We start from the raw sequence: 12,950 nt of genomic DNA, 5'->3' as shown, positions 1-12,950 counted from the left end.
TTTAGTCAAATATTATGAGAAACATATTCCTATTACGTAAGAGGCACATTAGTTTTTGTATTTTCATCTTTAAATGCTAGGAAATGAAATAATTAATGTGTTTAAAATATAATATTTTATCTATTTAAACAGAATATCTATTTAATAGAATATCTTCCATATTCCTCATGAATTTTCCTTTAGTGAGGTGTGCTTTAGTAAAATGCACAAATCTAAAGATGCAGACTGAAGAATTTTTACATTGTTAGTTTTATATTGCATTTTAGTTTTTATTTCTCATGTTTGTCTTATTTATTTATTATATATACATGTATCCTTTTTCAAATTTTTTTCGCATTTAAGTGATTACAGAATATTGAACAGCATTCTCTGCTATACAGTGGGTCCTTGTTGGCTATCTGTTTAAAATATAGTAGTTTGTAACTGTCGATCCAAAACTCCCAGTTTATCCATCCCCTCAACTTCCCCCTTTAGTAATGACAAGTTTGTTTTCTAGTTTGTGAGTGTGTTTCTGGATAAGTTCATTTGTATCTTTTTTTTTTAAGATTCTGCATATAAGCAATATCATACGATATTTGACTGACTTCACTTAGTATGATAATTTCCAGGTCCATCTCTGTTGTTGCAGATGGCATTGTTTCATTCCTTGTGATTGGTCAGTCCCTATTTTCTATTTCTTACTGTTTCAGTTTTGGGAGATGGTTCCTTTCTAAGAATTTGTCCATTTCTTCCAGGTTGTCCATTTTATTGGCATATAATTGCATATAGCAGTCTCTTATGATGCTTTGATTTCTGTGGTGTCTACTGTAACTTCTTTTTCATTTTTGATTTTAGTAGTTTGAATTCTCTCCCCCGTTCTTCCTCATGAGACTGGCTAAAGGTTTATCACTTTTGTTTATCTTTTCAAAGAACCAGTTTTTAGTTTCATTGATCTATTGTTTTCTTCATCTCTATTTCATTTATTTTTGCTCTGATCTTTATGATTTCTTTCCTTCTACTGATTTGGGTTTTCTTTGTTCTTCTTTCTCTAGTTGCTTTAGGTGTAACATTAGGTTGTTGGCATTTTTTTCTTTCCTGAGGTGAGATTGTACTGCTGTAAACTTCGCTCTTAAAACTGCTTTTGCTGCATCCCATAGGTTTTAGATCATCATGCTTTTTTCATTCGGAGAAGGCAGTGGCACCCCACTCCAGTACTCTTGCCTGGAAAATCCCATGGACGGAGGAGCCTGGTGGGCTGCAGTCCATGGGGCTGCTAAGAGTCGGACACGACTGAGCGACTTCACTTTCACTTTTCACTTTCATGCATTGGAGAAGGAAATGGCAACCCACTCCAGTGTTCTTGCCTGGAGAATCCCAGGGACGGGGGAGCCTGGTGGGCTGCCATCTCTGGGGTTGCACAGAGTCGGACATGACTGAAGTGACTTAGCAGCAGCAGCTTTTTTCATTTGTCAGTATTTTTGATTTGCTCTTTGATTTCTTCCGTAATCCATTTGTTGTTGAGTTAGCATACTGTTAGGTCTCTACATGTTTGTGTTTTTTACATTTTTTTTTTCCTTGTAGTTGATTTCTATTCTTATAGTGTTGTGGTTGGAAAAGATGCTTAATATGATTTTGGTTTTCTTAAATTTACTGAGGCTCACTGTGGCCCAGCATGTGGTCAGTCCTGTAGAATATTCCATGTGTACTTAAGAAGAATGTATATTCTGCTATTTTTGGATGGAATGTTCAAGAAATATCAGTTGAGTCCATCTAATTTAATGTGTCATTTAAGGCCTGTGATTCCTTATTGAGTCTAAAGCAAACATTTAGAGGTAAATAACTTTTTTTTAATGTCATATGTTGCCACTATACTTCATTTTCTTTAATGTCATAAATTTTCCATAGTGTATGATCTTTTGATTGTAAATCACGTGTTTTTGGCTGAATCTCTCTACCAAAACCTTAAGAGTTCAAAGATTTCCATAGGTTACTACATCGGTAACTCATTATAACTGTTATGCTTCTCAGTGTCTAATCAATCTAATTTCTTTGGAGAGCCAGTGTAGGCAGAGTGCTTATTCAGATATTAGAGACAGACATTTGGTTTCACTATTGGCCTTCCCACTTTCTAGTAATTTGAACTTGGCTACTTGGCGTCTCTAAATTTCTCTTGCTTCATCAGTTAAGGAAAGTTAATACCACCTACCACAGAGTGTTATTGTGATGACTAGATGAGATACTGAATGTAGACTTTGCAAAGTAAGCAGTAAATGTTTTCTGCTTTACCAGCTTTAGGGGGTAGGCTAAACTGCATTATCAAGGAGAATTTGGAGTGGCTTGAATAAGGCAAAACCTTTACCTTCAAGTCCTGGTTGTCAGGTTAGCTCTGCTCCCTGCTGTTATGCAAGGACTCAGATTCCTTCCACCCAGCCTGGCATAGCATCTTCTTCTGTATGGTTAAGACTGTTCACTACCCCTTCTTTGCCCTACTCAGCAGGAAGTGAGGAGGGAAGGAAGGCCAGAGCAATAGCTTTTCATTTATACCAGTGAATTACAAGTTATATATAATACCTCTTGCTCACTGCATAGGTAAGAACAGCTAAAAGCTCTTACAGAATCTGGAAAGTGTTGGAAATGTAGTGTTTTGTTTTCTGGATGGCCACGTACACAATTAAAATCTATTACTTTGGAAGAAATGCTGGATTTTATTGGACAAATTAATGGACAGATTTTGCCATAGCTGCTACTACTGCTATTACAACCAATAGCAATCAATTACAGCAGAATTGCTGCTGCTGCTGCTGCTAAGTTGCTTCAGTCGTGTCCGACTCTGCGACCCCATAGACGGCAGCCCACCAGGCTCCCCCGTCCCTGGGATTCTCCAGGCAAGAACACTGGAGTGGGTTGCCATTTCCTTCTCCAATAGAGCAGAATTATGTCATATCTATTTACCTTTGACAACTTCAATTCTGTGCCCTAGAATGGATGAGGGGAGAGATAAGAATGAATGTTTGAAATCTGAGTGGTCTGGTGCTAAATATGCTTCATGTGTTTAAAACCGCATGCAAATCAATAATTTCATCTGATGGTGGGTTGGAGAAATCTGGTCCAACATTTAGAAAAACTGGCTAAGCTGTACTTACTGATGTGTGCTAGTCTCTTGTAAGTACTTTTGTTTGAGATTTTCAAGGGTGATTTCAGCTATTCCTGACTGTTGCCTTATTACCTGTCTTGAGAACTTATCATAGAGGCAAGATTCAACCACCATTGTAGTGTCAAATTGGTATATATTTGTAAAAACTTCTGTTACCCAACTGTTTCACTCACTGACTTGCTCGATGGTAATGGTATATCGAGCAGAGTCTTTCAGTTAGAAATCTATAGAAGTTGAATCCCTTGTAGCTAGGTTACAGAAAATCATGTTCTGATTTTGAGAAAGTGAACATCTCTATTAAAAAGAAATGAAGAAAAACTGTCATGGTGTCTATGATTTTTTATTTCGTACTTTTGCAAAGTGCTAATGGAATTTCTACTTTGAAGCAAATAGTACAATAGATCACTTTTTATTCAGAAGGAATTTTAGTTTTGTCTCCTCTATAGGTGTACTTTATTTGAAATACTCTTAAACAGTTAAAAGTCATTTTTCACTAAAAATAAATTAGGGTAAATGCATTTAGACTAATTATTGCTTCATAGAAATAATCAAAAATTATTCTTTTGTATAATCTTTTGTAAGTTTCGCTTGTGCATTAAAATGATTTCATTGGCAAGATTTTTCTTATCTTACTATTTTTAATTGGTACATTTTCTGTTAAATGAGGTTCCACAGTAAAATCGTCTAGAATTTTAGAATTAGATGAGAATTAATTAGAATTAGAGGTCACCTAGTCTAACTTACCTGTGTGTCCAAGAATCCTTTCCCAAAGTCTGCAAAGTACCTGTAGTCTGCAAAGTAGCCATTCATTCTCCTTTGAAACGTTTTCGTAATGAGAAGTACATGTCTTTGTTCATTTCATTTTTGGATGGTTCTATTCAACATAATCAATACTGTCAGGTCAAACTTTGTTTGTGCCCAGAGAAATTTTTGCTTCTCAAAATTCTGAGTCTTTCCAACTGTCTGATTGTTAGCCAATTAATTACCAAGATTATGAGAACTACTTGGAGTTCTGTCCTTTCACCATAAATCATGTCCTAGGAATTTAGTGGTCATTTTCTAACTCGCCATCTAGGACACATCTCTTCCCACAGCTTGCTGATTCCACTCCCGTTCTAGAACACAACAGGTGTTCAACAAACATAGATGACTGAATATAATTTCTGTCTAGACTGCTGCTCTTAAAAAAGAGGGTCTCGGTCTTTGAGTGACTTCAGATTGTGCATCCTTCAATACCTAAGGATTTGAGGACCTGGGTCTACAGAGCCAAGGCAGACTTGGAGATGAGGAATGTCACAGATCTTTCTTACATCAGACTAAGTAAAGATCCACTGGAATGATAAATAGGAGCGCAGGCATCATGGCAAAACTGATTCTCTTTGATCATGAGGGTAACCCCTTATTTTTGTTTTCGTACACAGTGGAACACTTGGAGGTAGTAAACAGTGGTATATAAAAGATTCTCAGAAATTCCTCATATATTTCTAATTCTAGGTGAGATCTTTGATCAAGTAAATAAAAGTCCTAAGAATTATTACCACTCTTGATTCAGACATAAAGCATTATAAAATTTTATAAGATTCATTTCTTACTGCTGAAACTTATCTTCTATACTAGAAAGAGAATAAATATAAGAATAATGGCTTTTTTTAAACAGTTTTTGATCTGTATTATTTGAATTCTGGAATTCTTTATAAGCATTAGAACTTTGTGTAGTGTATTTGTTAGTCTGCTTTTGCAGGAGCTGTAAATAATGTTGACTAGATATGTCTTTCCTGGCATTAAAAATGATTAATGTGAACTAGAGCTCTAGGTTGTCCAGAAGGTTATATATTATAACTCTCAAGCACATTCTGATAGAGTGCTGGATGGCAGGAAAGAGAATACTTTATGATATGCTCCTCAACAAACAGTCTGGGATTTTTTACTTTTGACATTTACTATAATGAAAAGCTAAAGATTGTTTTGGGGTCCATAGGAAACACATATTGGAAATTTCACATGTAAGGCTAGAGTTGATGTTTGGGATTTATAGGCTTAAGATTTTCATCCCTTTTCTATAGTACAACATGGGCTGTCCCAGGTGGTGCAGCAGTAAAGAATCCGCCTGCCAATGTGAAAAACGTGGATTCTCCATGGGGTTCCCAAAGAGTTGGACATGACTGAGTGAGCATTCACACACACATAGTATAGTACACAATTAGTAGTCAGCTTCCTCTTTTGACTCTTAAAGGAAGTGTTCCTGTATTTTAGTTATTTGCACACTCTGAAAATTATATATCATATTTGGAGTGCAGAGTGGAGCCAATCCAAATTAACCTTGGATGGTGACTTCATACACATCACCTGGGCCAAGACATATAATTCAGTGATTTCATTTTGGTAGTTGACAGCCCTTTACGCCTGTAAGTGGAAAATGGATATTTCTTGCTGTGGGTCCAAGTCTAGAGGACTCCTCCCTGATTTTCTCCATCCTGAAGTCTCTTCTACATTGGAATTTAGCTTTCCAAACTTTGGGGGGAGGGGGTTATAATTATTTGAGTGGTTATGGACGCTTTAGAAAATTTAACAAAAAAACACAGGCATTTTTTAGCTACTTTAGCCTAAATGATCATGTTTTACATCTTAACACTCTGACTCTGTGGATATAATAACAAACGTATCTAATCTTTTATTTTTTAGCTTGTATTCCTTTTAACCTTTTTTTTTTCTTGGGCCTATTTGAAGTCCTGTTGTTCTTTTGTATGTTTTTAAAAAAGCTCTTTTTGGAAATATAATGAAAAATTAATAAAACATGAAAGCACTTTAATAATTTTATTGAAGTATAAATATCAACCAGGTAAGGAAATAGAAAATTGTCAGCAAACCACCTAACTTCTCAGTCACAAAACCCTTTTCAACAGAAGGAATATCCTGACTTTTAGTTATTTTGTTGCTCTTCTTTTTAATTTTGCCACCTCTGTATTTACCCCTGGGCTTCCCTGGTGGCTCAGTGGTAAAGAATCTGCCTACCATTGCAGGAGACACAGGTTCAATCCCTGGGTCAGGAAGATCCCCTAGAAAAGGAAATGACAGCACACTCCAGTATCTTGCCTGGAAAATCCCAGGGACAGAGGAGCCCGGTGGGCTGCGGTCCATGGGGTCGCAAAGAGTTGGACACAACTGAGCATGAACTGAGCACGCAAGCATGTTTACCCCTAGAATATCGTAGTTACTGTTTTAGAAAGTTTTACATATGGACAATTATTATGTTCTTGTTTTGTTTCTCAACATTATGCTCGTATGTTGTCCATGTTGCTACTGATGCCAATAGTTCATTTATTTTCACTGTTGTATTATATCCCATTGTATGACTATACCACAGTTGGCTTATTTGCTACATTTTGATCAAAGTTTTTTTAACATTGCCAAAGAGAACTTTTTATTTTCTTTTATCTGCCATGGACCAGTTTTCTTTCCCTAAGTTTATTACTTGGAAATTATTCAGAAATTTAAATTGGCATTGCAGTCAGTAATCAGGGCTTCTTAATATCTGTTACTGTTCTTTCAAGAACCTCAGTCTATAATTTATTCTAAATATTTCATATATAATTTAATGTCTCTCCATCAGTAAAGTTAATTAAATAAATTCAGCAAATATTTGAGCATCTCCTATGTGTCAAGCACTGTGGCTGAAGTACTTTAGTAAACATACACTGCTTATATATTTAAAAAATAAACAGATATATGTGTTTGTTTAAAAGAAACCATAGTACAAAGAGGTATAAAATGAAAATTTTGGCTGTTCCCTCAGTCATATATCCAGCATTACATTTCTTGACTGTTCTTTTATTTAAAAATGTAATAATCTTATATATCTGTAGACTTAAAAAAATTACACAGTGGAGATCTTGTTGTATGACTTTTGCACTTTGCATCTTAATAATCTATCTTGAATATTTCATTGAAAGTTAGCATTTTTAAGTTAAGGAACTGCTAGAAGCTTAAATTAATAGAACTGAAAATACAGACAGTACTTTGTTCCAGATTAATTTATTATAGAAGCAAGAATAATGGGGGGAAATATGCTTTTGACTTATTAGAAATCAGATTTATTTATAGGACATGATAAACTTTTACCTATGGGAAATCATAACTTTAAATTGTTAAATATCTATGTGGTTTTTTCTGTAGGCATTGCTGGAGACGATGCTTGGTGTGAAAGTGGTTATAACAGGTGATGCATTTGTTCCTGGAGAAAGGAGTGTCATTATCATGAATCATCGGACAAGAATGGACTGGATGTTCCTATGGAATTGTCTGATGAGATACAGCTACCTCAGATTACAGAAAATTTGTCTGAAAGCCAGTCTCAAAAGTGTTCCTGGATTTGGTAGGTTTACATAAATTCTTTTAAGTTGTTCATTTATTTTATATGTGATGTACTCAAAAACTACAGAATAACTTACTAAATTCCACTTAAGTACTAAAGCCATTTCCATTTTTTTACAGTCTGTGGACTGTAGACTGGCAGGCTACAGTCCATGCGTTTGCAAAGAGTCAGACATGACTGAAGGGACTTACAGGCATGATATTCCAGGATAATCCCTCCATCTTAAAAGATTTAGTTAATCATATCTACAAAGTGTTTTGTTTTGTTTTGTTTTTTCCTTTTCTGCTTAGGTAATGTTTACAGGTTCAAACGATTAATACCTTATGTGGGTATCTTTTGAGAGGGTCATTATATAGCCAAGGTATTTGTTGATCTATGTATTGCAGGTGAAGAGATTAATTACTTAAAGTCACAAAGTTAGAATTAACTTCTCTTTATATATATGTTTCCCATCTGTGTACCACCTTTTGGAAGAAAGTAATATTCTGTGTTTATGTGGATTTGTTATACAGTCAAGTTTAGGGATTTTTTTTTTTTTTTCTAAAGGACTTGTTATTTTGAGATAATTGTAGAATTACATGCAATTTTAAGAAATAATACAAAAATTTCCCCATGTCCCCTTTATACAGTTTTTCCCAATGTACAGTATTACAACCAGAATGTTGACATTGATACAACCAAGAAGCTGAACAGCTTCCCCACACGGATTCCTTATATGGTCCTTTGATAGCTTCACATCCCCTTCTCTGACCTCTGGCTATCACTAATGTGTTCTCAATTTCTATAATTCTGTCACTGCAAGAGTGTTACTTAAATGGAATTATACAGTGGGTAGCCTTTGGCGATTTATCTTTTTTTTACTTAGCATGATTCCCTGGACATTCGTCCAAGTTGTTTTATGTATCAGTAGTTTATTCTTTTTTCTTGCTTAGTATTTCTCTATAGTCTTCAGTTGGAGAAGGCAATGGCATCCCACTCCAGTACTCTTGCCTGGAAAATCCCATGGACGGAGGAGCCTGGTGGGCTGCTGTCCGTGGGGTCGCTAAGAGTCGGATATGACTGAGCAACTTCACTTTCACTTTTCACTTTCATGCATTAGAGAAGGAAATGGCAACCAACTCCAGTGTTCTTGCCTGGAGAATCCCAGGGACGGAGGAGCCTGATGGGCTGCCGTCTATGGGGTCGCACAGAGTCAGACACGACTGAAGCGACTTAGCAGCAGTAGCAGCAGCAGCAGCCAAAGACAATCACCAGTTTTTCTTTTTCCTTAGGGGATAATAGATTATTTTAATCTCTTTTTTGGAAACATCTTATGTTGAAAGAGAATAAACTATTCTTAAGGAAGTATATATGGTCCCAGAAGGACAAAAATTTGAAGGATATGAATTAATAGTTCAGTAACTTCTTATTTCATGCCATACTTGTGGTAATTTAGACCAGAAACTGGTCTGTGCTGATAAGATACTTGAAAGGACCTGATTCCCTCACATGCATCTAATAAATAGTAATGAATACCCTTTGGTTCCAAGCAGTATACTAGGTGCCATTGTTTTCTGAACTTACCTAATCTATCATTTTTAAATTCCTAGAAATGTTTACTTTCCAAAGTTAGAAACGCAATGTGTTCATTGAGTGGTGGATAAGTATGGATTTTTCAGCATTGCTTAATTGCCCTTCACTCCTTGATGTGAAGAAGGGGTAAGGAACAGACGAAATGTATTCAAACCTATTGTTCACATGTGAGTGGATGAAGCACCCACTAAATTCCCTGACAGCCTCATCCATTACATCTGTACTTCTTTGGTTCCTATGTAATATTTCTTATTTGAATTCTTTGCTCTCTAAACCATGTCCCTATCAATAGTGTACTGAAACTGTGTAGGATTTTGACAGCAAAGGGCAGGCATTGTCCTCAGAACAGACTGGTAAGAAATATTGCCTGTTTGTGTTTTACTTGTCTTCATGCTTATAGTTTTGTCTTTGTCACATAACAGTATTATAGTGTCAGTATAGTCAGACTAGTTAACTCATTGTTGCCCCAGGAGATTTTCACAGAAACTAAATGCCCACGGCTGGCAATTTGTTATGTAAATAAATATTGAAACATCTCCAATCAATAACATTCAGGTAACAAAAGACATATTAATACATCTCTGTTCAATAATACATTAAATGTCAACTGACTTTCCCTCGAGCAAACATCTCCATAGAACCAGCAGAAAGCTGCAACATTTTATGACATAGCGCCAAAATTCATATAACAGCCTATCCACAGTACCTTACTGGTAGAAGCTGTCACTGTCCTTAAAGAGACTAGGGGAGGAAGCATACACATCACCTCTTGATGGTAGAAATATCAAAGGTTTTTCAGTGTTTTAAAAACTGCCACATTCATCAAGAATGATAATGTCTTGTTTATCATTCCTTATTCTACATAAATATATTAACAGAATATTAATATTACGTGAATGAGCTTGAAAATGTATGTGAAATTAACACGTTACATTGAGAAAAATAGAAATGAAAAAGAAAAATTAAAACAGTTTTGTGTTTAATAGATTGAATCCATAATAAAAAGCCTTCCCAGAATGGTTTCTGGAGGACAGTGGCAGCTGCCTGATTTTCCTTATCCTTAAAAAAAAAATTCATCCAATCAACAAACAGAAAATATAACCACATATCACTCATCTCTTCAGCATGATCAGGAGACAAAGAAGGCATTTAGAAGGTATGGTATTAAGTAGAGAAATAAAAAGTCTACATTCTCCCATCCATCATTGCAAACCTTTGGGTTTTAAGAGTGAAGAAAGGCTTAAGAGTAAAGGCATTGACAACTTAGAAGAAGCACAGACAAAAGCATCCCCAGAAAGATTCCCGTCTAATGCTAAATGCCAAAATACCAACTAAACACAGGTCAGGACATAGTAGCTCATAGCACAAAACACAGGAAAGTGATTAGAAAGAGTGAGACCTGAAGATGCCTCAGAGAAGCATTGCTTCTGAGGGAGAATCAGATATATAGAGATGGGGTAAACTTCCCTTGAAAGTATGGCAGTGAAGGAAAAGGAAATTGAAGATCTGGCAGGAATAAAAAGAGAAACATGAAATAAAAATCTTTGCTCATCACATGCAAATTATGCACCCAAACTCCATAACCATAAAAAAAAACTTAAGTAGAGGGGAGAACTGAAAAACCAAAAAGTCAAAAAACATACACCATAACACAGCACTCTAAATGGACTGAATTATTAAATAAGCATTTGACAATTTTGTTTAAAAAAAAAAAAAACTTTTGAGAAATACAATGAATAGTAATGAACAAAAAAATTAGAAATATTTCAACTGAATTCAAGCAAAAAAAAAAAAAGAAAATTAAAAAAGGCAAAACCAGAAATAAAGAGTGAATTATGAAATATCCAAGAGGAAATAGAGTAAAATGACTCAGTGATGAAAAGCTGGAAGCATGTCCTCTAAGATCAGGAACGAAACAAGGATGTCCACTCTCACCACTTTCTTTTGGCCATGCCACACAGCTTGTGGGATCTTGGTTCCCTGTCCAGGGACTTGAACCCGGCAGTGAAAATGCTGAATCCTAACCACTGGACCCCCATGGAATTCCCATTCTCTTGCCACTTCTATTCAACATAGTTTTGAACGTCCTAGCCACAACAGTCAAACAAGTAAATAAAAGGAATCAGAACTGGAAAAGAAGTAGTAAAACTGTCACTCCTTGCAGATGATATGATACTACATAAAGAAAAAAATCCTAAAGATGCTACCAGAAAGTCACTAGAGCTCATCGGTGAATTTGGTAAGGTTGCAGGTTACAAAGTTAATACACAGAAATCTCTTGAATTTCTACATATAACAACAAAAGATCAGAAAGAAAAATTAATGAAACAATTCCATTTATCATCATATGAGAATACTAAGTACCTAGAAATAAGCCTATTTAATGAGGCAAAGGATTTCTACTCTGAAAAGTGCAAGATGCTGATGAATCAAAGATGACACAAACAGATGGAACGATATACCATGTTCTTGAACTGGAAGAATCAATATTGTCAAAATGACTGTTCTACCCAAGGTAATCTACAGATTCAATGCAGTCCCAATGGCATTTATCACAGAGCTAGAACAAAAAAGTTTTAGATTTGTATGGAAATACACAGGACCTTGAATAGCCAAAACAATCTGAGGAAGAAAAACAGATGGAGGAATCAGGCTCCCTTACCTCGGAATATACTGCAAAGCTACAAAAACAGAAATACAGATCAGTGGAACAGGATAGAAAGCCTAGAAATAATCCCACACAGCTGTGGTCAATTAGTCAATGACAAAGGAGATAAGACTACACAATGAAGGAAAGACAGTCTCTTCAATAATCAGTGCTGAGGAAACTGAACAGCTACATGTAAAAGAATGAAATTAGAACATTCTCTTAACACCATACTCAAAAATAAACTCAGGATGGATCGAGGACCTAAATGTAAGGCCAGACACTATAAAATTCTTATAGGAAAATATAGAAAGAACACTCTTTGACATAACTTACAGCAGGATTTTTTTCAGTCCATCTCCTATTAATTGAAATTTTAAAAACTAAATGAAACCTCATTAAACTTTTTTTGTATAGCAAAAGAACCCATAAACAAAACAAAAAGACAGCCCATAGAATGGGAGAAAATATTTGCAAAGGAAGTCACCAACAAGATTAACCTCAAAAATATACAGTTTATGTAGCTCCATGTCAAAATAAAAACAACCCAATCAAAAAAAAAAGGGCAGAAGATCTAAACAGACATTTCTCCAAAGAAGACATGTAGATGGTGAAGAGGCACATGAAAAGATGTTCAGCATCACTAATTATTAGAGAAATGGAAATCAAAACTACAGTGGGGTATTACTTGACACCTGTCAGAATGGCCATCATCAAAAACTCTACAAACAATAAATGCTGAAGAGACTAGAGAAAAGGGAACCCTTCTATACTGTTGATGGGATGTAAATTGGTATAACCACTATGGAGAACAGTATGCTGCTGCTAAGTCACTTCAGTTGTGTCCAACTCTGTGCGACCCTATGGACTGCAGCCTACCAGGCTTCTCCGTCCATGGGATTCTCCAGGCAAGAACACTGGAGTGCCATTTCCTTCTCCAGTGCATGAAAGTGGAAAGTGAAAGTGAAGTCACTTAGTCAACACATATGCTACTTCTACCCATTTCCCTTGTTCCTTACAGAACCAGTCTAATTGTAGAACAGTATTATACTTAAGAGACCATCCAACTGGCCACCGTTCGCCATCCTCCAGTGGATACTGTGGCCATTGGAGAAGGAGCCCAATGGAGAAAGATACAATGGAGAACAGTATAGAGGTCCTTAAAGAACTAAAAATAGAACTACCATATGATCCAGCAGTTCCACTCTTTGGCATGTATCTAGAGA

General features: G+C 35.8%; 1 protein-coding gene across 6 annotated transcripts in view; it reads left to right on the top strand.

The window, feature by feature from the left end:
* Window positions 1-12,950, top strand: part of LCLAT1 (lysocardiolipin acyltransferase 1) — a 200,947-nt gene that overhangs the window by 81,196 nt on the left and 106,801 nt on the right. For all 6 annotated transcript variants that reach the window (XM_027555743.1, XM_027555748.1, XM_027555744.1 and 3 more), the window contains one exon: window positions 7,307-7,505. In XM_027555743.1, the coding sequence (XP_027411544.1) occupies window positions 7,307-7,505 (199 nt within the window). The remainder of the gene's footprint in view (window positions 1-7,306; window positions 7,506-12,950) is intronic.

Source organism: Bos indicus x Bos taurus, chromosome 11, assembly GCF_003369695.1.
Source record: "Bos indicus x Bos taurus breed Angus x Brahman F1 hybrid chromosome 11, Bos_hybrid_MaternalHap_v2.0, whole genome shotgun sequence".
NCBI classification, from domain to species: Eukaryota; Metazoa; Chordata; class Mammalia; order Artiodactyla; family Bovidae; genus Bos; species Bos indicus x Bos taurus.
The sequence above is the reverse complement of the archived record's forward strand: the minus strand, read 5'-3'. Positions and strand labels throughout refer to the sequence as shown.